Below are 26591 nucleotides of genomic sequence, written 5' to 3'. Positions count from 1 at the left end.
GTATTTTTTCATGCATATAAGGTATTACAATATTAAAATAGTTTTATTTTCTTAGAGGTAAACTTGTAATAAGTTTTATCGAAAGAACGTGAGAAACTGAGAATTTAGGAAACTTTCGATCTTCTCTGAGGAATAAAGCAACAAATGTCACATAAAATTACCCAGCAAAATCATCAGCTAATTAAGAAAAGGAATAAGGATGTTAGTTGGAGTTTTTTTTTTAATATACTCTTTTTTTGCTTTTGCTTTACATTGAGTTGAAGACGAAAAAGCCACTTCTGCCATAAGAGCGCATCAGGTATAATTTCATAACATTTTTCTTTGAATTAACCTATCCTCTGTGTGCTGAACTAGCCCTAAAAATTTGGTAAATAAAAAATAGTTTAAAAACAAAAAGAACCGGTCTTCTTTTATGGAATTAAAGGTTGGATTGCAAGAAACTTGGTTGTCTAATTGAAGTCCAAATTTCAATAAACCAAAAACAAGCTTGAATAGAGTTTTGCTAGTTCTGCTGGATAGCACTGCATTGTCAGTTGTGCTAGCAATTTTCAATCCCTATAAAACCCATTTTAACCCGCCAAAGCTCCCTCTTATTAGTTTACTAAACTCTTTAGTTTTCTTTTTCCTGATGACTTGTTCTTTTTTCTTTCTCTATTTCTTGCTTTTAATATGTTCTTGTTTTACAGACAAAACAACCAGAAGTTGTCCCTCCTCAACAACCGAAAGTTGTCCCTCCTCAACAACCAAAAATTGTCCCTCCTCATCAACCGATTGTAAATGAAATTGTCCCTCCTCAACAGCCAACTGTAAAGGAAATTGCCCCTATTTTAATTCCTCTTCCTAAGCTTTCACTTGACAATCCATCCAGTATTGCCTGGGATTCTATTGTTGAAGAAGAAGAAGCATTGGAAGAAGGTGAAATACCTCCGACTCCTCCCCGGCAGGCTGTTCCAGTAGAGTATCCTGCTCCAACTTTTGCAAAGAATATTGAAGCCAACAGGGTGACAGGCAAGCCCTTACAAAAGAAAGGATCGATTGACGAAAACAAAGAAAATAAAGGAGCACCAAAAAAGAAAGGTAATGAATTTACACCAAAACTCTCGTGGCAAAAAATAACACTGTATTCCAGATATCAAATGTACACATTCCAAAAGATGATAACCTATCCTTACTGTGTTCTTACCAGGAGAATAGATCTGAGTCAATTAAATATTTACTTATTCCATTCTTCGCTTACTTATTTCTTTGTTACTATATTTACTTATCCCATCTTTTAATCCATTCTTTGGAATATATAAGCAACATTTGTGTCACTTCATAAAATATATAATCTCATGTAGGCTTATAATTATTGGTGACAGGATGATGCCAAAATCTTTCTTGGTTCAATGTCGGTTCCCTGTCATAGTCCCGATTCTGATTCGTGGTTGTATTGATTGCCTCTTCTTATCAATAAATGTTTTCCATCCTTAGGGTGATGGGAAAGGGCAAAATGTATGTGATAGCCAACCTCTAATGAAATTCTTATTTTTGTACATTTAGCATGACTTTATTTTGAAGTGGAATCTAGATTTTTATTTAATTTATGGTTGTTTGATTTTTACATCTGAAAAAATGTCATTCCCTTATTTAGATATAGCCTAAGTAATTACTGTTTTTTTTTTTTTTTTTTTTTTTTTTTTTTTTTTTTTTTTTTTTTTTTTTTTTTTTTAATCGTAATATTTGGTATCATTTTGGTCATTCTTTTGTATCTATTTTAATTCTTATAAAACATAAAATTTTGAAAAGCTACTTATTAAATCAGAACATAACTAAAAAAAGTGGAAAATTAGCTCGATCTGGCCGCAATGCCTTAAATAAGCCATCGTAGGTAAAAGGAAAAATAAGTTTGATTAAAGAAAGAAAATAACAAAGATAAACAATAGGCCTTAGAAAAACAAATTTTTTTCTGAAATTAATTTGAAAAAGCTTTCCGAAAAAGAAGTTTTCACGGAAAATTAAAGAGCTATATTGAAATTATGACCAGCAGAAATACATTCCTATAATAATTCATACTCAAAAGGATTAGAAATTCCTATTAAAGAATAAATGAAGCCCAAAAATGAACGGAAATTAAACAAAGAATCATAGGAAATGAAAATACAACAACTGCTAATATAAATGAATAAATAAGTCTTAAAGGAGGGAACTTGAATTGAACATTCAAATCAAACTTAAAACGAACAAAAATCACTACAAATAATTGTCTGGCTACTGCCACTTTCCCTAACTATAAAAATCTAAATCCTACTGCGTCATTTGTGATTTATTGAAAACTATTTTGTCTTGAAAAGCTCCTGGGAAGAACTAATAAAATTAGACTGAGTATTTGATATATAATGATATCAATTGCTGAAAGCTGAACAGTTCAAGATTTTATTTCTCTGTAATTTTTATTTTTATTCTCAATGTTTTAAGTACAAAAGAAAATATATGTAATATTATTCGTTTTCAGTAAAGCGCAAATGAAACATTAGGCTTTATACTTTTACAGTTAGGAAGGGGGCAGTAGCCAGACTGTTGTTTTTAGCGATTTTTGTTCGTTTTAAGTTTGATTTTAATATTCAATTCAAGTTTACTCGTTTTAAGATTTATTTATTCATTTATATTAGTGCCTTGTTGTATGTTTGTTTGTTATGATGTTTTTTTTTGAAGTTTTTGTTCGTTTTGAGTTTTATTTATTCTTAAATAGGAATTTCTGGTAGTTTTGAGTTTGAATTATTTTAGTAATGTATTTCTGGGGGTCTTAAGTTTAATGTGGCTCTTACTTTTCTCTGAAAAACTTCTTTTTCGGAAATTTTTTTAATCAATTTATTTTGGTTTTTGATTGCCAAAGTTTCAATTTTTTCCAACATTTTCCCTTTTCAACATAATTTTTTTCCAGATCACAGTATCAACCCATCGAATTGATTTTTTTTCTTTTTTTTTTTTTTTTTTTTTTTTTTTTTTTTTTTTTTTAGATTTAAGTTTCAAAGATCAACATCCAATATATATTTTTGTATACAATTCTAATATAGATTCTAATCCTAATACATGGATGATGGATGAATGAACCTTTTTATGCTAGAAGGCACTTACGAAACATTTCTGTAGCCCTGTTTTATTAAGAAAGCGAAATTCCAATTAGTTTGTCACTTTCTACGTTTTAAATGTTGATAACTTTAGTTAATTAATAAAAAAGAATAGACCTGAAGTATGCAAAGAAATACTAGAGCTATTAAAAGAAAATTTCAAGATCCGGGAGTTGAGCCAATTCTATTTCAGAGATTCCATCGTCATCTTGCATTGCTAAGAAAGATAAGGTGACTTGTATACACCCAACCCCTATTAAATATTTTGCCTCTAATGGTGTTTGTCTTCCTTATATTTACCTAATGATTACACTTTGGAGTTGAAGACGGAGGGGCATTCTCATTAGCCCCACTTTGAGCCTCCCCCCCCCTTAGATTTTAAAAATAACTTTTTTCCTGTTTGTTCATTGATTTTTTTTTCTGGTTATTCACTGAAATATTAAAAGGACAATAAAGTTGCTCTTGATTTTGAAAAATACATTTTGTCCCCTCCTCCAAATTTTTGTGAATTGACGCCACTGCTAAGGCCCAGCATAGGCACCGAAGAACTGACTTGAGTTTTACCAAAAACCTTGCTTCCTTAAAGTATCTGATATCTGACCTTCTAACTGTTATGAGTCTTTCTCTTTGTACTACTTCTTGTTTATATAATTTAAAACATTTGGGTTCTTTGTATATTTATTTAATATCTTTTAACACAAATAAAAGAACAAAACATTTAATTTCAACTAATTCAGTTCACAGAAATTCACTCTTGAGATATGCTCCTGTCACTTCACTACAATGTAAAAAAAATTGATCTAATAGTTAGGATTAACATAGTCGAATCCCTCAAATTCATCACCGCTAAGCTGCTGCACCATACGATTTTCAGGCTCACTTAAAGCAGTTAACTCTGGCTTCTCCTTTTTAAAGCTTTTATCGAAGTTCTCTGCCTTTTTCTCATCACCAACTTTTGGCTTGAAACGGGGGTTTGGATTGTCTAGTTTCAATTTTTGACCAATCAATATCTTGGAATAAAAGATTAGTTCTAATGTCATCTTTCCCTTTTGGCCCACAGCCAAGTCTTTTATTTAGATCTTTCGTGAGGAACCCTTCGCAAGCATCTTTGGCGTCTTTTGACACGAATATGGGAAAGGAGACACTTTGCCCAACGATTGCAGAAAAAAGTTCTGACCGAGATTCACCCCTGAAAGGTAGTATCCCAGTAAGCATTTGGAATAGAATAACTCCATATGCCCACCAGTCGACCAACTTATCATACGGCTTGTGTAATATTATCTCTGGTGCAAGGAAATAACGTGTACCGCAAAATGTGTCGGTTTTTTTATCCCCTAGAATGCCAAGCTTACATATCCCAAAATCTGCCACTTTTATGTGTCCGTCTTGATCCAGCAGCACATTATCTAACTTCAGGTCTCGGTAGATGACTCCTTTAGAATGTAGAAAGAACAAAGCTACAGCAATTTCAGCTGCATAAAAAGTTGCAACTTGCTCCTTGAATTTACTGCTCTGTGAAAGCTGAAACGCAAGATCTCCACCACTAACATATTCCATAATGAAATATAATCGATCATTAGTCTGAAAGCAGGCATATAGCTCGACTAGGAAATGGGATTTAGAGGAAAATGATAGGACATTTTTCTCTGCCATAGCGAATTCAATTGCATCATCTAAATCTACACCGTCCTTAATCTTCTTGTAGGTTTTCACTGCATAAAGTTCTTCAGTTCCTTTCCTTTCAGTTAAAATAATTTTACCGAACCCTCCTTTGCCAATGATTCGCAAAAAATTAAAATCATTAAAAAAATCACAAGGAGAAAAATCCCAAAAACAAGGTTCAAACTTTTCGATTTTCTTTTTCGATTGACCAGTCCTTCCTGCCAGATCCACTTCATCTGTCAAGTTATCGATGGTTGAACTCAATTTTTTCATTTGAAAATAAAAACTAGATAAGATGCCATTTAAATTACGTTGTCAAATTTCACTTTGATATTTTTCCAATTTTTCCGAAAGTGAGTTTGTTTTTCGCATGGAATCCATTATTTTCTTCCGTAATCTGAATCTTTTCTTCACTCCTGGGGATCTATAAAATATCGATAGCATTTTGGCAATTGTGGCAATCTCATTGGCTATTTTCTTGAACGGATCAATCTGTTTATTACCAGTTTTGTTTTCAATTTTGGAAACAATGTCAACCTTTTGTTCCATCTGTACTTTTTTAGCATCAGGTCCTACCTTAGAAATTCCAATAGGTACAACGATATTCACCTTCTTCACCACTGCTCTCTTCTCTCCTACAGGACACCATACACCTTTTTCCTTCCCGAAACTTTCAAGAACTGTACTGGGCATGATATATTGTTTGCTTTGAATTAACTTGTTAAATAGTAATAAATTCACTGGAAACATTCATTTATATGCAAGAAGCAACGTCATAGAAAGCCAGAATAGGCAAGCTTGTGGTGACGTCATTCAACACCATTCTCCATTTTATCCGTCAAATTAGAAAATTCATTTGTGATGACGTCATGTAAAATCAATGGCTTCTCTATCCGGTATTAACAGTAAAAGAGAAAAATGCTAGCCGGTGTCATAGATGACGTCATCTAAAGGGGTTTGGGGTTAACGGTTCAAACCTCAAATATTTATTTGACTGTTAATATTTGCATTAAAAATGCTGGTGAAAAAAAATCTACTAAAAAACTAAAAAGTATTTCTCCAACTAGTAATTTGGTTGGACAAATGCAGGTAAAAAAAAATCGCCTCCCCCCACAGAAAATCCTCTAGACAATTCCAACCCCGCTGAAAATATCCCAGAAAATCCCCCCCCCCCCCAAAAAAAAATGTCGGCATACATCCCAATAAAAATACTACACGTAAACAATGGGCAAATTACGTGACTTATAGCTCTTTCCCCAGTGGCTTCGGGGGGTTATTTTATCCCCAAAGCCATAGTTATAGGATCTTTCGACTATTCTCAACAACATGGCGATTGCAAACTTTTGATTGGACAACTTTGGGGGGAAAGTGACGTGGGAGGGGGCCCACCTGTCCTCCAGCCTTTTTGTTCACTCAAAAAGGGCACTAAAACTTCTGATTTCCATTCAAATTAGCCCGCTCCTGGTCTTCTAGAATCACTTTAGGGTATGGTTCTCTGAAATGCTGAACGGGTCGTTGTGTTTTTCATTAAGACTACGAGACGTTTAGGGGACCTTTCCCCTAAAGGACTTTTCATATTATAAATATTTTCTTTTCCAGTTCTTACAAAATTGAAAATAAAAATACAATTACAGTGAAATAAATTCCTGAACTGATGGATCTTTCAACAATTAATATCATTATACATCAAATATTAAATTTGATGTTGTTTATACTTTCCAAGATTCTTCAAGACGCATATAGTTTTCAGTAAAGCGTCAATGACGCAGTAGGTTTTGGACTTTTACAGTGAGAGAAGGAGGTCATACCCAAACTCTTGTTTGTGGTGATTTTTGTTTGTTTCAAGCTTGATTTGCATATTCAATTTAAGTTTCACTCGTTTTAAGATTTATTTATTCATTTACTTTAATATCTATTGTATGTTTGTTTGCCTTTATTGTTTATTTAATTTCTGTTCGTTTTAAGTTTCATTTATACTTCAATAGGAAAATTTCTTTTTCGTTTTAAGCTTGATTTTCACATTCAATCTAAGCATAATTCGCTCTATGATTGTGTCATTTTATCTATATTATTTTTTTTTCTATATTATTGCTATGATTGTCTATTTAATTTCTGTTCTTTTTGGGTTTAATTCATTCTTTAATAGTACAGTAGTGTGTTGGCCGGTCGTGATTAGTTTGAGTTCTAAAAGATATTAGTATATGCTGAGCTTAACTTTAAAATTGCCTTTACTTTTATTTTAAAAAAATATTTTTTCGGAAAGTTTTTTTTTTAATTAATTTTTATTCGTTTTTGATTGCAAAAAATTTCAAGTTTTTAAAAATTCCATATTTCAAAATCAAACTTAAAAAAAAAATAAAAAAAAATATTCATCAAAGTATCAAAACGGATATCAAAGTAAGAACATCAAAGTGAAAAAATGGGTTTGTGTCAACGTCGGAGTTTTTATTATGTGATATTTGAACTATTTTTAACAAAATTGCTATCTCAATATTTTTATCGGATGGGTTTGGGGAAAAAGGGCGTAGGGAACTAGATTAAGCTTTGGTCTCTTTTCACTCTTTAAAAGTGAACTAGAACTTTCTATTTTAAATCAAATGAGCCCTCTCTGAAGTTTATACGAGTATCCCTTCTATAAGAACCATATAAATCACCAGAGTAGGCCTATAAATTACAATGCCTGTCTCTTGGCCCTTGGAGGTTGTGTCGGCCCTGGAGCTTCAATATCTGATGGTTGAACTATTTTCAACAAAATAGTCCCCTGAAAATTTTTATCGGATGGGTTTATCCATCCGATACGTCCAAAGGCGTGGAGGGCGGGAGGGGCTAGTTGTCCTCCGATCTTTTTCACTCTGAGAAAATGAACTACAACTTTTTATTTCCATTCAAATGAACCTTCTCTGAAGTTTATACGAGTATACCTTCCTTAAGAACCATATATGCCCCCAGAGCAATACTTACAACGCCTGCCCCGGCCCTGGAGGGGTTGTATCGACACAGGAGTTTTTCTTATCTGACCTTTGAACTATTTTTAACGAAATGACCATACGTAAAGCAGTTTTGTTATATGATCTTTGAACTATTTTTAGCAAAATGGCCACCTCAAATTTTTATCAGATGTATTTGGGGGAAAAGGGCTTGGGGGGCCAGTTGCCCATGATATAACCAGTCGATTAAGAAATGAAAACCTGTATACAGCCTACAATTTTCAGGGACCGTACTGCCACACAGTTACACATCCGTCCCTGGATATAATAAAGAAAGAAAGGGTCTAAAGAAAGAGGCTTTGAATAGATTGGGATGGAGGAGAAGCGTGCGTAACTGTGTTGGCCTCAGGTGGCTCGGTGGTGCGATGAGTTGTTGTTAGTAGTGGGAGTAGTATAATAGATACAACTATTGAGATTGTGATTAGGGAGACCTGCATTTGTAGTTTCCTTCCCATTCATTGCTGTTGATGTCTGAAATAGGTTTCCGTCCTTTAATTTGACACCTCCGAGTCTGCTCCTAGTTCTAGTTATTAGTATCCTAGTTCAAGTATCCTAGTTATTACACCTCCAGTGGTTTTATAACAAATAAGGAAACATTAGTTGTCCTCAATGTTAAATTCAGAATTTGACAGTTGGCAACTTGAGAATTTTCAGAACCTACCGTTTTAAGTAACGCTGCTATGTTACGGAATCAAAACCTCAGTATTTATAAATACCTGCCTATTGCAAGGACTGTGTAAATACTAATTTTTTGCTATACCAGGGTATCTTGAAATAGAGAGGTCCTTAAATTTCAAGCTCCTGCCTGAAATTTAATCTGGTATCTGATCAAAAGACAATTGTCTATTCAATGGATGTGCTGCAAAAACTAGTACCGAATAAAAACTCACCCTGGAAGCACAAGGAATTTTTGCAAACTATTTGTGTGCGCACTTGTTTGTTTAATTTTGAAAACCACACTTGATTTCTAAGCAGGAAAATCGAAATCCTTATCCACATGAGAAAAGAAAAGCTCCAACATAACGGTTGACGTTGTGAAGAATTGGCGCAAATTAATTCATAGTCAGCCGAACACCGCCGCCTCGTCTGGTGGCGGCTCGGCGGCGGAGTTACGACACTTTGACGGCGGTCGACCGGGCGTCTCGTCGGTGGCGTTCGATGCATATGCCGGCGCGGCGCAGTGGTCTATCTGAAACCCTGTTTTATTAAGAACGCGTCATTCCAATTCATTTCTCACTTTCCACCTTTTTAATTTTGTTCATTTTAGTTAATTAATAAAAAGGAATAGACCAGAAGTATACAAAGAAATACTAGAGCTATTAAAAGAAAATTTCAATGATGTTTTTTTCTGGTTATACGCTGATATATTAAAAGGACAATAAAGTCGCCAGCCCCTTGATTTTGAAAAATACATTTTTGTACCCCTCTCCAAATTTTTTTCAATTGACGCCACTGCTAAGGCCCAACATAGGCACCGAAGAACTGAATTGAGTTTTTCCGAAAAATTTGCTCCTTTGAAGCATCTTATATCTGACACAACTCTTATGAATCTTGTTCTTTTTACTACTCATTGTTTGTATAATTTAAAACATTTGGCTTCTTAGTACATTCATTTATATCTCCTTGAATGCCAAGCTTACACTGCCCAAAATCTGCAAGTTTTATGTGTCCGTCTTGATCCACCAGCACATTATCTAACTTCAGGTCTCGGTAGATGACTCCTTGAGAATGAAGAAAGAACAAAGCAATAGCGATTTCAGCTGCATAAAAAGTCGCAACTGGCTCCTTGAATTTACCGCTCTGTAAAATCTGAAACGCAAGATCTCCACCACTAACGTATTCCATAATGAAATATAATTGATCCTTGGTCTGGAAGCTGGAATATAGTTCGACAAGGAAATGGAATTTAGAGGACAATGATAAAAGATTTTTCTCTGCCATAGCAACTTCAACAACAACATCAAAATCTACATCATCCTTAATGTTCGTGTAGGTTTTCACTGCATAAAGCTCTTCACTCCCTTTCCTTTCTGTTAAAAGAACTTTTCCGAAGCCCCCTTTGCCAATGGTCCGCAAAAAAGTAAAATCCTTGGAAAAATCACGAAAACATTTGCATCTAGGGTTTTTCGATACGCCGTTTCTTCCTGCAAGATCCACTTCTTTTTTCAAGTTGTCTATGGTTGAACTCAGTTTGGTCATTTGAAAATAAAAGCTGGATAAGATACCATTTCAATCACGGTTTCCAATTTGGCTTTGGTATCTTTTCAGTTTTTCCGAAAGTGAGTTGTCTGTCGTATAGAATCCATTATATCCTCCGTAATCTGAATCTTTTCTTCACTTCTGGAAATGTATAAAATATAGATAGCACTTTGGTAAACGCGGCAATCTCTTTCTCTAGTTTTTTGAACAGATCATTCTGTCTATTACCATTAGTGTTTTCAATTTTCGGAACAATGGCGACCTTTTTGTCCATCTGACCTGAATTGTCTTTTTTCAATTCCTCTTTTTTAGCATCAGGTCCCACCTTAGAAATTCCAGTAGGTATAACGGTATTCACGCTCTTCACTACTGCTTTTAGGGGTATAAAGAAATTCCAGTAGGTATAACGATATTCACCTTCTTCACTACTGTTTTTAGGGACAACGCTTTCCTGAATTTAAAAAAGAAAATTCTCCTCTGTTTCATCGAAAAAAAAATTGATCAGATGACATTGCTTTTGAGGTTATTTTTGGAATTTTTGTAGTAGGTATGCTAGAATGTGTTTAGGGACAACTCTTTCCTGAATTTTAATAAGAAAATTCTCCTCTGTTTGATCGAAAAAAAAAACTAAACATCTCCATCTCCGGCACAAAACAATAGAAGTTATAAGATTTTTCTAGAATTTCAGGGAAAGTAGATTTTGGTTTTTAGTTTTCTGTCGTTTATTCGGATCGCTTACGCAAGCTCTACAAGCTATGGCAAGACCGCTCAATCAATTCTAAATAATTTGACGAGACAAACTAAAAAAGTTTATAATGGACGAGATAGGCTGATTTTTTATGGTATCGAGACCCCTTTAGCTTTATTAGCTGTAGTACCAGTAGTAATAGTAGTAGCAGTAGAATTATTAATACGCTTAGCTTTAATAGAAGCAGTAGTAGTAGTAAAAGTAGCAGTAGTATGATATAAGCACTGCCTCTTGGTTTATCCAACACCCCCCACAAAAAGCCCTGTAAGTTTCAACTTCACTCATCTGGTTGCTCCTAAAATATTGCTAGTACGCCTGTTTGACAACCTGCATGCAGACGGCGTATTGCAATTCAGTTCAATTTCCTCTCTCAATATTCCTTGAAAATTTCACTTTCACTTAGCCATAGTTGTAATAGTAGTCAGGGTAGTAGTAGTAGTAGTAGGGGTACTAGTAGTACTAGTTGCAGGACTTGTAGTGATACTAACAGTAATAGCACTAGCACTATTAGCTGCAATAGTATTAACATGTTGCCTTTTGGTCAGTCGAACACCCCCCCTTATCATTCCCTGGCTGTATCTACATAATACAGTTAGCCGTTGCTATGATATTGGTTATTTGGGCTTTTAATGACCTCTATATCCATAGTGCGTTTTAATTTAGCTCAACTCCCCCCTCAACACGTCCTGAAATTTCTATCTTAATTCGCTTAGCACTAGTAGTAGTTGCAATAGAAGTAATAGTTGTAGTTGTAGTAGAAGTGGCGGTGGTAGAAATATTAGTTTAAGTGCGCACACACTGCTGTGATTTAGATCAAATTCTCTTCTATATTTTGCTTTATTTTCACCTTCATACCCTTAGACTTAATAGTACTAGCATCATAGTAGTAGCGGTAGTAGTAGGAGCGGTAGTAGCAGTTGTAGTGTTGAATTAATAGTAGTAATAACAGTAGTAGCAGTAGTAGTATGCACATGTTGCTTTTTGGTCAGTTGAGCATCCCCCCATGGTGCCGTTGCATGTTTCAGCTTGATATCGGTCAGCCGTTACAAAGATATTTTTGACCCCCCCCCCCCTTTTTTTTTACCATCTGTATGTGCATATTGTTTTGATTTAGTTCAACTTTGCAATCAACACTTCCTCAGATTTTCATTTCAATATCTTCAGCCTTGGTAGCAGTAGCTACAGAAGCAGTGGCTGTAGTGGTAATACTAGTAGTAGCAGTAGTAGTAGTAGTAGTAGCGTGCAAATATTGACTTTTGGTGAATTGATCTTCCCCTTTAAACATTCTCTGAAAGTTCCAACTTAATACCCTAATTTATTCCTGAGATACTCCAGTTTGACAATTTGTATACAGATATTGTGTTTTGATTTAGTTCAAATTTTTCCCTCTATTTTCTCTCAAATTTTCACCTTCCTACTCTTATTCTTAATATTACTAACATCAATATAGTATTAGTAGTAGTAGGAGCAGTAGTAGCGTTGAATTAGTTGTAGTAGCAGCATTATTAATAACAGCTGTAGTATACAAATCTTGCCTTTTGGGCACTTGAAAATCTCCTTCATGATGCCCTGGAAGTTACAGCTTGATAAGGTAAGTTGTTCCAAAGTTATGACTAATACGCCCTTTTGATAATGTATATGCAAATAGTGTTTTTTTATTTGGTTCAACTTCCCCTCAACATTTCCTCAGTTCTGCATTTCATTGCCCTCATCATTGGTTGTACTCGCTACAGAAGCAATAGTTGTAGTGGTAGCAGCAGTAGTAGTGGTAGTAGTTGTAGTGTGCGAATATTGCCTTTTTTGTCAATTGACCGTTCCCCTTATCATTTTCTGAAAGTTCGAACTTGATACACTCAGTCACTCCTTAGTTACGCCTTTTTGACGAATCGTGCGCGCATAACGTGTTTTGATTTAGCTTAACACTCCCCTAAATATTATCTGAAATGTTCACCTGAATGCCTTTCGTCTTTTTGGACACTAAACATCAAACATTCCCACCTTTCTAAATTACAAATTCTATATGTAAATAATAGACGAATTGCATAACTTACAGCCCTTTCTCCGGGGACTGTGGGAGGGGAGGGGGGTTGATATCTCAAAAGACATAGTTACTGGGCTTTTCAACTATGCTGAACAAAATGACTGTCTCAAAAAAATTTTGGGACTTGTTTAGGGAATTGATGGGCGTGGGAGGGGGCTGGCTGCCTTCAATTAGTTTTGACTCTTAATAAGGGCACTAGAACTTTCAATTTACAATTGAATGAGCTCCTTCCGAGGTTTCTACGACAAATCCTTTTATGTGAAGTGCTTTGGTCAAAAGAAAAAGTCATTGTGTTAACATCGCTCTTCACTTAGGCAGCGCTGTCGCGCTGCCTATAATGTTCAATATATTCAACTGTATATTTGTTAAGAAAAACTGCTGTAAACCCTAAAATTATTACTTTAATTCTTTTGAAGGACCTAAGCAAAGATGGAAGCCCTTAAACATTGAACCGGGTAATTCAAGGATAGGCAAGGAAAAATCAGGAAGAAGGCGCAAGCGCGATAATATTTACGATTCAGATGATTATGAGCCCCGTGGTAAGTTTTTTTCTTTCCCTTGTTGCATTAGTAATTTCAAAGTGTACTCTGCATTATTTTTTAACAAATAAAAAACGGCTCTAATATTTCGTGAATATTTGATACTATTTTGTGGCTTTATAATTATTGTCCTTTTATTATTATTAAATAATAAAAAAATAAGTTTTTTTTTTATTCAAAGTAAGGAGCGACATTAAAACTTAAAAAACGAACAGAAATGATTCCGTATATGGAAGGGGCTATCCCCTCCACAAAGCCTCGCTCTTTGCGCTAAAATTTGATTTCTCACAGCTCTACTTTTTAAAGCAATAAAAAACTTTAGCGTAAAGAGCGGGGCGTTGAGGAGGGGACAACCCCTTTCATACACGGAATAATTTCTGTTCGTTTTAAGTTTTAATGTCGCTCCTTACTTTCAGTTAAAAAAAACTTGTTTTTTTTTATTTAATTTCTAAACGTTTTTGAATTAATGCAGGTTTTGAAGATTGCTCACCGTACATGAATAATTAAAACGAAATTTCCATATTAATTTTGCTTCTTTTTTTTTACTAATAATAACCTTATAAAAACTTAAGTTTGATTTTTGTTCCAGTTATTTAAGAATGGCCCCTGAATCACAAAGACTGTTTAATTAGAATAATAACCTTATATAAAAGTTAAAAAAAAATTTAGCGTAAGAGGGAGCTATTTAGGAGAGGCAACCCCCCCCCCCCCCTCATATACGTAATATTCTCTGTTCGTTTTGAATGTCGCATAGAGTTTTAATGTCGCTCCTTACTTTCAGTTGAAAAAACTTTGTTTTTTTATTTAGTTTCTGATCATTTTTAAATAATGCTGGGAAATCTGGCGCCCCTTTCATGGAAAATTCCCTTCCCCCATGAAAAATTCCTCCATGGAAAGATCCTCCCATGTAACCAGCCCCCCCCCCACCCCCAAAAAAAATCCCACCAGAAAACGTCAGTATACTTCCCAATAACCGTACTATGTGTAAATAATGGACAAAGTTCATAACTTGCAGCCCTTCCCCCGGGGACTGGGGGATTAAGTCATCCTCAAAGACAGTTATTTGATTTTTCATCTATGCTGAACAAAATTGCTATCTCAAATTTTAATGGGGTTACTGTAGGAAAAATGAGCGCGGGAGGGTGCCTAGCTGCCCTCCAATTTTTTGTCACTTGAAAAGGGCACTAGAATTTTTAATTTCCGTTCGAATGAGCCCTCTCGCGATATTCTAGGACCACTGGGTCGATACGATCACCCCTGAAAAAAAAAAACGTATCCTTGATTTTTCGTCTGGTAAAAAATACAAAATTCCACAGTTTTGTACATAGGAGCTTGAAACCTCTACAGTAGGGTTCTCTGATACGCTGAATCTGATGATCTGATTTTCATTAGGATTCTATTACTCTTTGGGGGTATTCCCTCTTTTTTCGAAAATCAGGCAAATTTTCTCAGGCTCTTATCTTTTGATGGGTAAGACTCCGGCCACCATATAAATCACAGTCAAATTCTTTTTAATCCCTCCGTGTTATTACTCACGGAAACGGAATGATCCAAAATAAAACCTAATTAGCTATTTTTAACCGTTTCCAAAAAGATCAAAATTACCTTTATTATTTTAAAAGATGAAACTTATGAAACTTATGAAACTTGATGAAACTTATATATTTGAAATCAGCATAAAAATGCAATTTTTTTTATGTATCTATTCGTATCAAAATTCCGTTTTTTAGAGTTTCGGTTACTAATGATCCGGGTCGCTCCTTACTTACAGTTCGTTACCACGAACTCTTTGACAGTTGTTATTGATACCAGGGCTACTGCACTTACTTTTTACCAAAGTTTGGTTAGAGAAAGAGTAAATTGGACCTAGGATGTCAGTGGATGTGTATGTGTGTATTAGGGGGGTTGGGTACAATATAATTACAATATTGTAGTTTAAGCACCAATTTCAATCAAAACATTGTTTTTTTTTTGTCTTTTGGCACTTTATGAAAATCAGGGACCACCCCTTCCTCTGACGCTATGAAACTGGTTTAAAAAAAATTTTGGTTTCCTCAATATGCATTTAGATCGTCCAGGGTCGTGTTTGAATAACTTGCCCTAAATATTTAAATAATAATTTTGAATTTCATTTTGTTATCATGAAAAAAAGAAGAAATCGTCATATTGTTTTTTTTAAACTCCGCATTGAACGTAACCTTTGATATAGTTGTTTATTTTATCCAAAGATCCTTAGGAAGTACTACTTTCCCTATCTGATTTCCTTGGAAACAGTTCCCGAGACTAGAACAGAAAGGACTTGGATGGGGTGGGACATGACAGTTCTTTTTAGCACGTCATGGATAGTGAGTTTATTTTTTTAAAGTCCTGTGAAGTTTTTTCTGCTTTGCTTGGATAAATGCCAGATAAGATAACTTCAATTTGGAGTTGAGATGGAAGTTAAATTTTAGTTTGATTTAGGATTTCTTTAGCCATTCTCCGATGCTCCGTGAGAGCTAAGGGGCCGTGGTGTCTAAATTGGACACATTTTTGTTCGAGTTTGACATGAATATAACCTGAGCTTAATTACCGACTAAAGTCTTTCAATCAAAATTCATGGTCTGCTACCAAAACTTTTTTTGATTAGTTTTCTTGGAATATTATTCGAGTTTCAAGACCAGTCTCCACTTAGAAACGTCAATTTCTGTAAGGTTTTATGGGGGTTTAGGCTTTCCATAAAGTGTAAGGAGATTTAGACTGTCTGTAAATTTATTGGGGGGGGGGGTGTCTCTACTATCAAAATTTGTTGGAGTTATTGCAATGTACATTTTATTAATTAATCATATAATGTACTGCTACTAGTTGTATATAATGACAAAGTTATCCAAATCTTGTATCTGATTCATGGAATGGTTTGTTCTTCTTTAATTTTATTCTTTGTCATTGACAGGGGGGGGGGGTGAAAGAACTAAATAAGAGTACTACAGTAGACTCTCAGTAACTAAAACCTCGATAACTCGAGATCCTCGATATCTTGTAATATTTTCTATACCGTTGGACAACCCTGTCGAAGACAAAACCATGCCTAACTCGAAGTGATTTTGCGGTTATATTTTACCTCTGTAAATCATAGTGACCCGGAAATCACCTCTATAAGTTGAAATTTAGTAGATACGTCGTCATTTAACTTAATTTACCACGTTTACCCCGGTATGCAAAGATCGGTGTATCTCGAAGTTTTTTCAATTGACATCTGTTTGTTGAAACCTCGGTATGCAGGTTGCAACATGTAAACTTGGATACGTATTAATTTTGCGTAACATATTTTCGTATCAGATTCGGTTAATGTTCAGGTATCTATTGCCGAGCAAACTAAATTTATTATTGACATTTGAAAGTCAAGTTTTGACATTTGAAAGTCAAGTCTTTTTATGCCAAGTCTAATACACTATTAAGGTTATTCTTAACTCTTTAGTAGATGAAGGGGGTAAATATCGCGATTTTGTACTTCTATAACTCGAATTTTCATTTGGCTTACTCCTTATCTCGCTACATTTATAAGTCAAGTTTTATGTAGAATGACTTATAACTCAAACTGTACACAAGTCGAACTAGGCTATGCGTAACTTGAAGAAAAATCGAGGTCCCGTGGATTTCGAGTTACTGAGAGTGGATTGTACTGAGACATAATGGAGGTATTTATTTTGAAATTTAAACAGCTGTAACATGTACTACGAGCCTGATTATGTCATTCTACAGAAATAAATATTCTTTCTTAATGACTACTATCGCAAGGCTTTATTTTTTATTTATTATTATTATTTTTTATTTTTTTTGATGATATATTGCTGTATTGATAATTGCGATTTATTAGCAACACTGCGCTACGATTCCGTTATAACTTCTGACCAAATCCAATGTTGATTAAAAGCTTATTGATAATTTCTCAAGCTCTGTGCACTAAGCAAATATTTTGGAAACAACTTCCCAGGAGTAAATAAATAGTCCCTCTATCAACTTTGCAAACGGCCTTTCCCTGAAAATTAGGTATTCTAATCCTCAGACCTTAAGAATTTTTTTGTACCCCCCCCCACCCCCTCTGAAAATTGGCTCGCTCCCTTATACCTGAAGTTGTGGCTGAGAACTAATGGGAGACATAGTTGAAATAAATGCTTTTAGCCAAAAACAACAGTGATTTGATTCAACCTAATAGACCTTAAAGCTCAAATTAGCTGAAAACCACCTATCTATACTAAAAGTTGTCAAATTTAGGCGTTTCTGGTGGTTCGGCATCGTATTACGCTCCCTGTAAAAGATGAAATCGAAGCAGTACTTCACGCCATTGTCACAGAAAATTTCATTTTATCTGAACCCGCATTAATAAAATCAATTACACACAAAAAAATTAAATTTTCACAAAATCGGCCTTTAGGAGTAATTAAAAGATCTGGCTTTAGCTGGCAACCAAACGTAGATAAAATCAGTCTCAAAGCCGGTCATCAGCTTTTCCTCCTCTGGCTTTCATCAGCTTTTCCTTTTCCTCTCAAAGCCTTTTCTGGTCATCATCAAACTTCTCAACAAATTTTGCCCCCGCAAAAACAACTTTTTAGGCTTTTCATCTCATCTATTCGACCTCTATGCTTGTCCTGTCTGCCACCACGCATTCACCAAAGCACAAACATAATAAATAGAAAGACTACAAAAAGGGGCTTTAGGATAATGTATGGTCAATTTAAGCTCTCCTAACACTTTCTCCGGGAGAAGTTCAAACAAACCACTCTAGCTGGGAGGAGGGATGCTTTGTGCGGATGATTTGAACTTCAGGATCTTCCTGATCATCTTACTGTTTACTGTTTACTGTTTATTTGATTAAATCAACATAACAAAAAACATATACCCCCAACAGAGAGCAAAGCTCGTAAAATTGGGTAAAAAAAAAAAAAAAAAACAACAAAAAAAAACATTTTCACATCATAACAAAAGAGATAAATAAAATAAAAAAAAAAAAAAACCTGGTTAAAGAAAAAAACATAACAAACATAAAGAAAACAAACGCTGGACAAGTGAGGCACGGAAGGCTATCCCAACATGGGTAACAAATATAAAAAAAAAAAATAATAATAATAATAAAAAAATTTCTATTCCACCATCACAGGTCAATACATAATTTTAATATTTTCTTCCTTAGAACTGATATTTGCCGAAATGATGCCTCAATTTGAATTCTATCTTTCAACCTATATTTATTTGAAATAAATGGTATTTGGTATCTAATTGAAAATCTGGATCTTTCACAATTAACAAAGGGAATTCGATATGTTCCAGAACACCTAAGAGCCGAAGGAGGGGGCAGAATCAACAGAGATTTTTCATAAAAATAACTACTAGGATCTTGTATTTTAAAATGCCATATTGATATATTAAGTTCTCTTTAATCTTCTCCTCGGGTATTTTCCATCCGCCTCTGGAATCACCGTCAACGCAGGTAGACAAGTCCTATCCCGCGTCCCATGGTGTCTACCCATGACAGGTATAGACAAATCTTTTATACCCTCATTTGTCGAGTGGTACAATACAATCAGATAGTGGGAAATAACCTGCTACTATATTTTTCTCCCAAGTTTTCATCAGAGATTCAGTTAATAAACTTGTATAGCTAAATTATTTTGCCTGAATACTAGAATTAAAAGTATACAGTATGACAGTATTTAATGTTGCTATTGACCTTGTCATATTTGATCTTTATATTTATTTGGCGAGAACGCCATTTTGACCATTAGAGCTTGTGAGTAGTCATTTGGAATAAACTATCCATTGATTCAGTCATTCAAGACATAGCTACCTATATTCAAGTCTGACTAGATACCATTTGATAGTAACAGATAATGTAGAAGCCAATTTGGTCGGGAGTAGTTATAGACCACCAATCTGCATACAGAACTTCCTTGAGCTAAGCATATCGTTGGATATTGAATGCCACGATTAACCATGGACTTATAACATGAAACAAGTACAAATAAGAATATGAAAAAGCTGTAGATAATATATCGTCAAATTTAATCAGTTCCTTTCTGTTTCAGCTTCAAAACCTGCCAAGTCTCGCTCAAAACAAAAGCAAAAAGGCTCTGCTGCTACAACGACGATATTCTCAATGAGACTTGAGGATTACCTTGGTCTTCCTGCAACTTATGCTCCTGTACCGGATTACGGAACGCCGGAAACACCATTTGTAACACCTTTTATTTCACCATATTATATGCCAGCTGTCTTTGTCCCGCCATCAAGCGAGTCTTATGTTAAGGACCTTTGCAGAAGACAAATGTAACTTTTAGCTTTATTTTTTTCAGCTAAAAATAGACATAATAGAGATATATGAGACCAAGTCTCCGAATTATTTCATTATTCCCTGTGTAAGTAGTCACTTACACAGGGAAGGGGGGGGGGATGTGCTACCTGAAATCTGTAGATTTTTATGATTGTTTCTATAATTTCTTTTATTTTCTATATATTTTTTCTATTCTTTTATACTTCTCGGAGTCGGGCCCTCCTCGCTCCTTCTAGAACAAAATCTGCCTATGTGCCTGCCATCAAGGTACAACTTCCCAGTTGCATGAACATGTTTCACGTTACTATGGTCCATGCGGTAAAATTGTTAAATTTTCATATGATCTAAATGTAACGGGCGTTTTTTGTAGTTTTCTTGTCAGAATATAACAATTTTGTCTGCTTTCTTTTCTCATCTGGATTCTGGATGAAGACATGATGATTGGGGTACACCTTGAGTCGTGTTGTCTGTATATCTGCATCTAAGTGTTTTGTTTGTCCTAAATCGCTGCATTCCTTATTCTATATTTACTCAGTATCATTACACTACCCTATATGTGATGTTAAATCAACTGGTATGTTTATATGGCGGTCTTATGAAACGCACTGGGATTTGTGTGCTGTTTACTAGACGTTCTATAAAATTTTAAACGATGTTCTGTAAATTTTGTGATAAAGAAAGTAAATATGTTAGTATTCACTCGTGTAAAGGTTGGAAAATCAGATTTCAAAACACAATATACCAACCGATTGGAACAGTTGGTGTCGGTGTCATCTGTTTATTTAGATAATTAACAGCAGAAACTGACGGACGCCAAGCGGAAAAAAGTAATAATCCGACGTATACTTTCTTGCGAGGATTGAAAATCTACTGACTCTACCTGTGTAATGAAAACTAATCGCTTAAGGTACCGATCGTATAACATCATGTGATTGTTTTCAGAGCTGAAGATTAGTGATTGGCTGGGAGTTACGGACATTTGCCAAATATATTGGCAGACATTGTCCGTAATCACTGATGAATAGGAAAGTAATGTTTGGTATTTCATAATGAACTGTTTTGTGAATCAATTACTCGCATAATAGGATGAATCATTTTTAATTTCTATTTCAGCGAATACTACTTCAGCGACGAAAATCTTCAGAAAGACTTTTTTCTTAGGCGAAGAATGGATTCAGAAGGCTATTTGCCCGTATCACTGATTGCCTCTTTTCACCGTGTACAAGCTTTGACTCAAGATGTATCCTTGGTCATTCAATCAATTAAGGATTCTGGTGCCTTAGAGTTGCGTGATGGTGTCAAGGTAATTTATGCTCCAATTCAAGTGTATGGTTTTAGCCTAAATGAGTTGATTAAATTCATAATTCGCAGTATCTATTTTTGATAGAGATTGTGCATATTTTGCTATAACATCTCTTTCAACGCAGTTAAAAAACCGTTTAGGATCTAAAGAGTGAAACTTACCCACTTTATTTTCTTCATTCAAATTGTATTTGATTAAAATCAAAATAAATCATAAAATTAAATGAACCTATTGACTGAGAATAGAATTCTCATTATATCAAATTCTTGGCGCGGGTATAACTATGGGCTGAAGGGTCGAAAACACAAAAAAAACAGCATTTTATGCGTCAACAGCTTTTCGGCGTGACGGTATCTATTATAGAGGGAGGTATTCCATTTTCCTTCCAACCGGAGTGTCAGTAAAGCTCCTAACTTCAATCACACCACGATATTTTATAGTATAGTTACTCGCAATAATGCCAAGGAACCCCCACCGCTGATATTTGTCTTAAGACTGCTATAGTTAAATATCTGTTCTTAAAAATGTTTTCTTAAAATCTCCTTCAGAATGGAATGAATTAGAATGAAATTCTAATTCACTTATTTTCCCACTTGATACGAACGAGACTGCAGACATGGTCCTGGTGCGTAGACCATAATGTATATTCTGGAACGGGGATAAATTGGTTAAAACTGGGAAAATTGGGAACTGTATCGACATTCTAAAGAAATCTAAATTTCATTACATCCCAACAGATTAAGGATACTACAACCCCTTTATTGTATCTATCCCTTAGTTCATTCAGTAATGAAATCCCTGATTATTCTGTGAATAAAAGTAAAACATTATGTTCAAAGAAGGGTCAAATCTGTCAAAAGTTACATGCTGTGTAATTTCAAACTTACATACGTAAAACCAGTCACTAGTCGCATAGCAACAAAATTTAACGCTCGTTCATTACGTCCCTAATTGCACAGAAATAAATAAATAAAAATGGCACAAGTTGGCATTGTATTTCTTTTTTCTTAAAACAAGTAGTCTCAGAATCAGGAATCATGATAAAGTTTTTGCTTTTCTGGGATTGACTGGCAAACTTATCTAATAATACCCATTTCTAAATTCTAAAGGATTTCTTGTATTAAAAACGTTTTCGTTTATAACTTCTTATTTAATTTTAAGCAATCGATAGGCTAAGTGTAAAAATTCCAATAAAATAGCGGAAGATCTTTAAGACGCAGACATACGGCATAATTGTAAAATAGTGTATTTGAATGTTACAAAATTGAGAGGGAGCAGTCAATCTGGACTTGTCCCAGCTAAAGATGGGAATGGGATGACAGATACTGATAAGAAGAGATGAGCAGAACAATTTGAGAATGTGCTAAACCGTGGTAAAGTTCCAGGACATTATATAGAAAAAAACGAAATAGTTGTGGCACTTTAGAAGTTAAGGAAGATTTATTCTGTGAGGAAGAATTAGAGACAGGGCTAAAAGGATTCAAAAATAGCAATACTCAAGCTGCTGAAAGTGTGGTAAATAGGTTCGTTAAATATGATGATTTTGAAGTTAGAGATAAATTACTGAAGATTATCAAGGATAAGGGGGAGTAGCCAGCGATGTAAGCGAAACTTTAATTAAACCATTCTTTGAGGTAGTGAGTGAGTTTAGGAATTATAGAAGGATTAGCTTGGTTTCTCTAGGCAGCAAATTACCTGCAATGATGATACTTTCTAGACTTACAGATGCTGTAGACAAAGTTTTAAGAGAAGGACGTGAATTAAGGAAGGGGAAAAGACGTGTCAACCGAAATTTTACTCTTAGATTAATAACAGAGAAGTGCCTAAGTCATAAGACCCCTTTAGTCCTTGGTTTGATAGACTACGAACAAGCGTCAGATTTAGCCGATAAAAGAACGTAAGCGGGCATCGTATGGTATACCAAATAAATATATTAAAGTTATTAGTGATATGTAGCACGAGAATAACATTTCTGTGGTTAAAGTAGGAAATGAGGTTAGTAGCTGGTTTCGTATTGAATCAGGGGTTAAGCAGGAATGGGTTATATTCCCATCTATAGGGATCATTTTGATGGAGTTTTTAGTAAGAAATGTAAAGGCAATGGAGAGCATGAAATCAAATAGGAAAGTAAAGCTATCCTAAACTTAGATTATGCTCATGATTTGAGTGTGCTAGATGAATATGTTTGCAAAATGAATATTTTTTTGGAGGCTTTGCGGGTTCATGGTTCAAGAATATACTTGAAAATTAATGCTAAGAATGGGAAGTCGCTTAGACTGACTATGAATTAGTTCAGGTTGGATGGTGATGTAGGCCCAGGGTGTTCTTTTTTTTTTTTTTTTTTTTTTTTTTTTTTTTTTTTTTTTTTTTTTAGTTGAATAAATTTTGGAAGAATGGGATGATGAAGTCTGAGCTAAGATTAGAATACTGAAAATTGCAGTAATGACAGTGGCTAAGTATGGTCTGAAGCTTGGGCGCTCTGAAAGACGGTGGCGTATTTATGGGGGGGTTTTCAGAGTAATTGTGTACGGATGGTTTTTCGTACTCCTTTGACTGACCGTATCTCAAACAGTAAGCTGTACAAATAATGGGGTTCTATCCCGCTTTTTGGAGCTATAATGAGAGAAAGGTTGAGATGGCTTGGACAGGTTCTGCGAATGAAGGATGAGAGAATATCAAAGATCATCCTTTTAGGACAACCATCTAGGGCCATACGAAATGCAGTCCATCCCCGAATTGGCCGAAGGAGGTCGTGAGAAAGGATTTAATGGAAATGAGAACTTCTTGGGAGGGTCTAAAGAAGGAAGCTTTGAATTGATTTGAGTGAAGGAGGATTGTTCGTAGCTGTGATGGTATCAGCAGGCTTGGTGCTACAGTGATTTGATTATAGTAATAGTAGTTTCAGTAACTACTGGAAAGCAAACATAGGCGTCGATTCAATGAAAAATGAAGCTCTGGCAAAATAATGAAATGTAAATTGTATTTGCCCTCATAATCGTATTTGGGCTATGCAAACATTTAGCCTGTTTTACGATAAACCATTCTTTAGACGATCTAAAGCACTCCATTTACTTTAATTTGCACCTTTGTGACTGTTTAATTTAAACTTGCGTTTTACGGCCATTGCTCCTTTATATGACAAGTCTTTTTATTGGTTAATTTCGAAACAAAAGAAGCTTCTGGGGCCTAAAATCTTTCAACTGTGCTTGTTAAGTGCCAAGGGCATTGAAAATCAATTCTGATTGGTTTATCCAATCGATTCTGATAGTGGAAACTTACACAACTATGGGTATCATTGAAGAAAAGGAAAAGTAGGGAATTCAGTTTTTTATAGAAAAGACCTCCATATACTGGTATGCAGTTTTTGTTAGTAGATGCCGCCAAATTAAAAAAACAAGAACTGTGGGCTAAAAATCACCAAAATGAGCTAAGCTTTATGGGACCAAACAGCTCAAGTATGTGTAGCTTTCATTTGAAGGTATATTTGTCTTGGGAATCAGAGCAGATTCCACAAGTTTGAATTTTTACGAACAAAAGGTGTTGTCAAATTGAACTAATTAGTTGTGCTTATTTAGTTTCACGGTTGGACGTGGCAATACAGGTAAAAATCTGATACTACCGTAAGAAAAATGGTAGAAAAATGGCTATTTTCAGATTTGAATAGACTTAGATGAGTCGAGGGGATAAAATGTTGTAGTTTAATGTCCGGGATACTTTGAAAATTTTCTATTATAAATAAAACGATTGAAGTCCTCAAAATTACGTTTGAATTAGCTTAAAATTCTACCCGTTACATGCTACTCTCCAGATGATCTGAAGTAGTACATGCGTTTTTGATAGTACTCATATAATATACTATGAATAAAGGTAACCAAAAGTATATTGTTTTATGTATTTAATTTAATTTATTGGCTTGTTTGTCATTTTGTTGAGGCCGTTACTATTATGTACGACATCTTCATCGGTAAGTCTCTCCAACAATTGTTGCAAGAATGTTCTCTTGGTTTGCTGAAACATATTTGTTAATCGAAGTTGTTTGTGAAAACTCCATCTTAGGACGGTGGAAAAACGTCTTCGATGTTGATCGTCACTTAGCAATTTGGGTGGTTCTACTTAAAAATGAAGTAAAATAGAGTTTTAGTCGGATTTTTACAATGGGTGATCTACAATGAGTAAAATAGAAATAGAAAACAAAGACAGGTGTTTAAATCTCGTTAAACACCTGTTCTCGTGTCTGAACTACAGAATCACATTTAAAACGACAGATTTACAGCCAAACAATGTAATAAGAGAGTAATAAATGTATACTTTTTTGTTTATTTGACTAGAATACTGGTGATGATAGAAAAGAAATGATGTTTGGCCTCTCAGTTGCTCAATATTGCTTTGAAGAAGAGGTTTAAAATCGGGTTTCCTTTCGGGAAATAAAACCAAAAGCATGTGCAAATAAGATGGAACCATTTATTTGGCGCCACTAGTTTCAATAGTATTGGTAATTATGCTCTTCAGACTGTTTCACGTCTAAATATACTAGAGCTTCACGGAAAGACTGGGATCAAGTGAAGGACGCAAATAAAGCACTTACAGGATTTCTAAGGGACTTCAATGCATTATTTTTTTTTAATATATATATATATATATATATATATATATATATATATATATATATATATATATATATATATATATATATATATATATATATATATATATATATATTAAAAAAAATTCATTGAAGTCCCTTAGAAATCCTGTAAGTGCTTTATTTGCGTCCTTCACTTGATCCCAGTCTTTCCGTGAAGCTCTAGTATATTTAGACGTGAAACAGTCTGAAGAGCATAATTACCAATACTATTGAAACTAGTGGCGCCAAATAAATGGTTCCATCTTATTTGCACATGCTTTTGGTTTTATTTTCCGAAAGGAAACTCGATTTTAAACCTCTTCTTCAAAGCAATATTGAGCAACTGAGAGGCCAAACATCATTTCTTTTCTATCATCACCATTTCTAAGGGACTTCAATGCATTATTTTTTTTTAATATATATATATATATATATATATATATATATATATATATATATATATATATATATATATATATATATATATATATATATATATATATATATATATATATATATATATATATATATATATATATATATGTATATATATATATGTATATAACAGGGATAGGTAACAGGCCTGTGGCCCAACCTTGCAGTAGCGGAAACCGAAACCTGGTCCCCGTGCTTCCAAGAAGAGTAAAAATTCATTGTGCCACCACATGGTACTTAAATGTATACTGTGCTTTTTATTTATTCAAAGTAGTATTTCCTAATAGTATGCAAATTCTCAGGTTAGAACTCGTGCAAATCCGACCAAGTGGCCTATTTTGGAAGAAGTTCAACGTCAGGACGATCACTCTGTTGGTAAAACAGCACCTAAAGCTGAAAAGACTGAAAAAACTGCTAAAGAATCGGGTAATGAATCAACTAACTTGCAAATGGAGTCAAAAATTAACCCAAAACTTAAAGGTATTTTATCACTGTAATTATTACTCAAGGTTGGAAGTTGATCAGGATTGAAGAAATTTCCACGAAAGAGAAGAAATTAAAAAAAAGAAATTTTTTCTAACTATTACAGTAAATATTCATAATCTGTAAGAAATTAGGAGATCAAAATAAAATTTAGAA

General features: G+C 34.5%; 1 protein-coding gene and 1 pseudogene across 1 annotated transcript in view; one reads left to right on the top strand and one right to left on the bottom strand.

Annotated features, from left to right (window-relative positions):
• Nucleotides 1–26591, top strand: part of LOC148952314 (uncharacterized) — a 121209-nt gene that overhangs the window by 37932 nt on the left and 56686 nt on the right. The window contains exons 5-9 of the mRNA XM_089089759.1: nt 687–1077; nt 13164–13286; nt 19346–19586; nt 20704–20893; nt 26255–26432. Of these exons, the coding sequence (XP_088945885.1) occupies nt 687–1077; nt 13164–13286; nt 19346–19586; nt 20704–20893; nt 26255–26432 (1123 nt within the window). The remainder of the gene's footprint in view (nt 1–686; nt 1078–13163; nt 13287–19345; nt 19587–20703; nt 20894–26254; nt 26433–26591) is intronic.
• Nucleotides 3911–9958, bottom strand: LOC148952316 (protein kinase C, brain isozyme pseudogene; annotated as a pseudogene).

The sequence above is a fragment of the Artemia sp. Qi Xiang Cuo genome, chromosome 5 (assembly GCF_049724085.1).
Source record: "Artemia sp. Qi Xiang Cuo chromosome 5, ASM4972408v1, whole genome shotgun sequence".
Classification (NCBI taxonomy): domain Eukaryota; kingdom Metazoa; phylum Arthropoda; class Branchiopoda; order Anostraca; family Artemiidae; genus Artemia; species Artemia sp. Qi Xiang Cuo.
The sequence above is the reverse complement of the archived record's forward strand: the minus strand, read 5'-3'. Positions and strand labels throughout refer to the sequence as shown.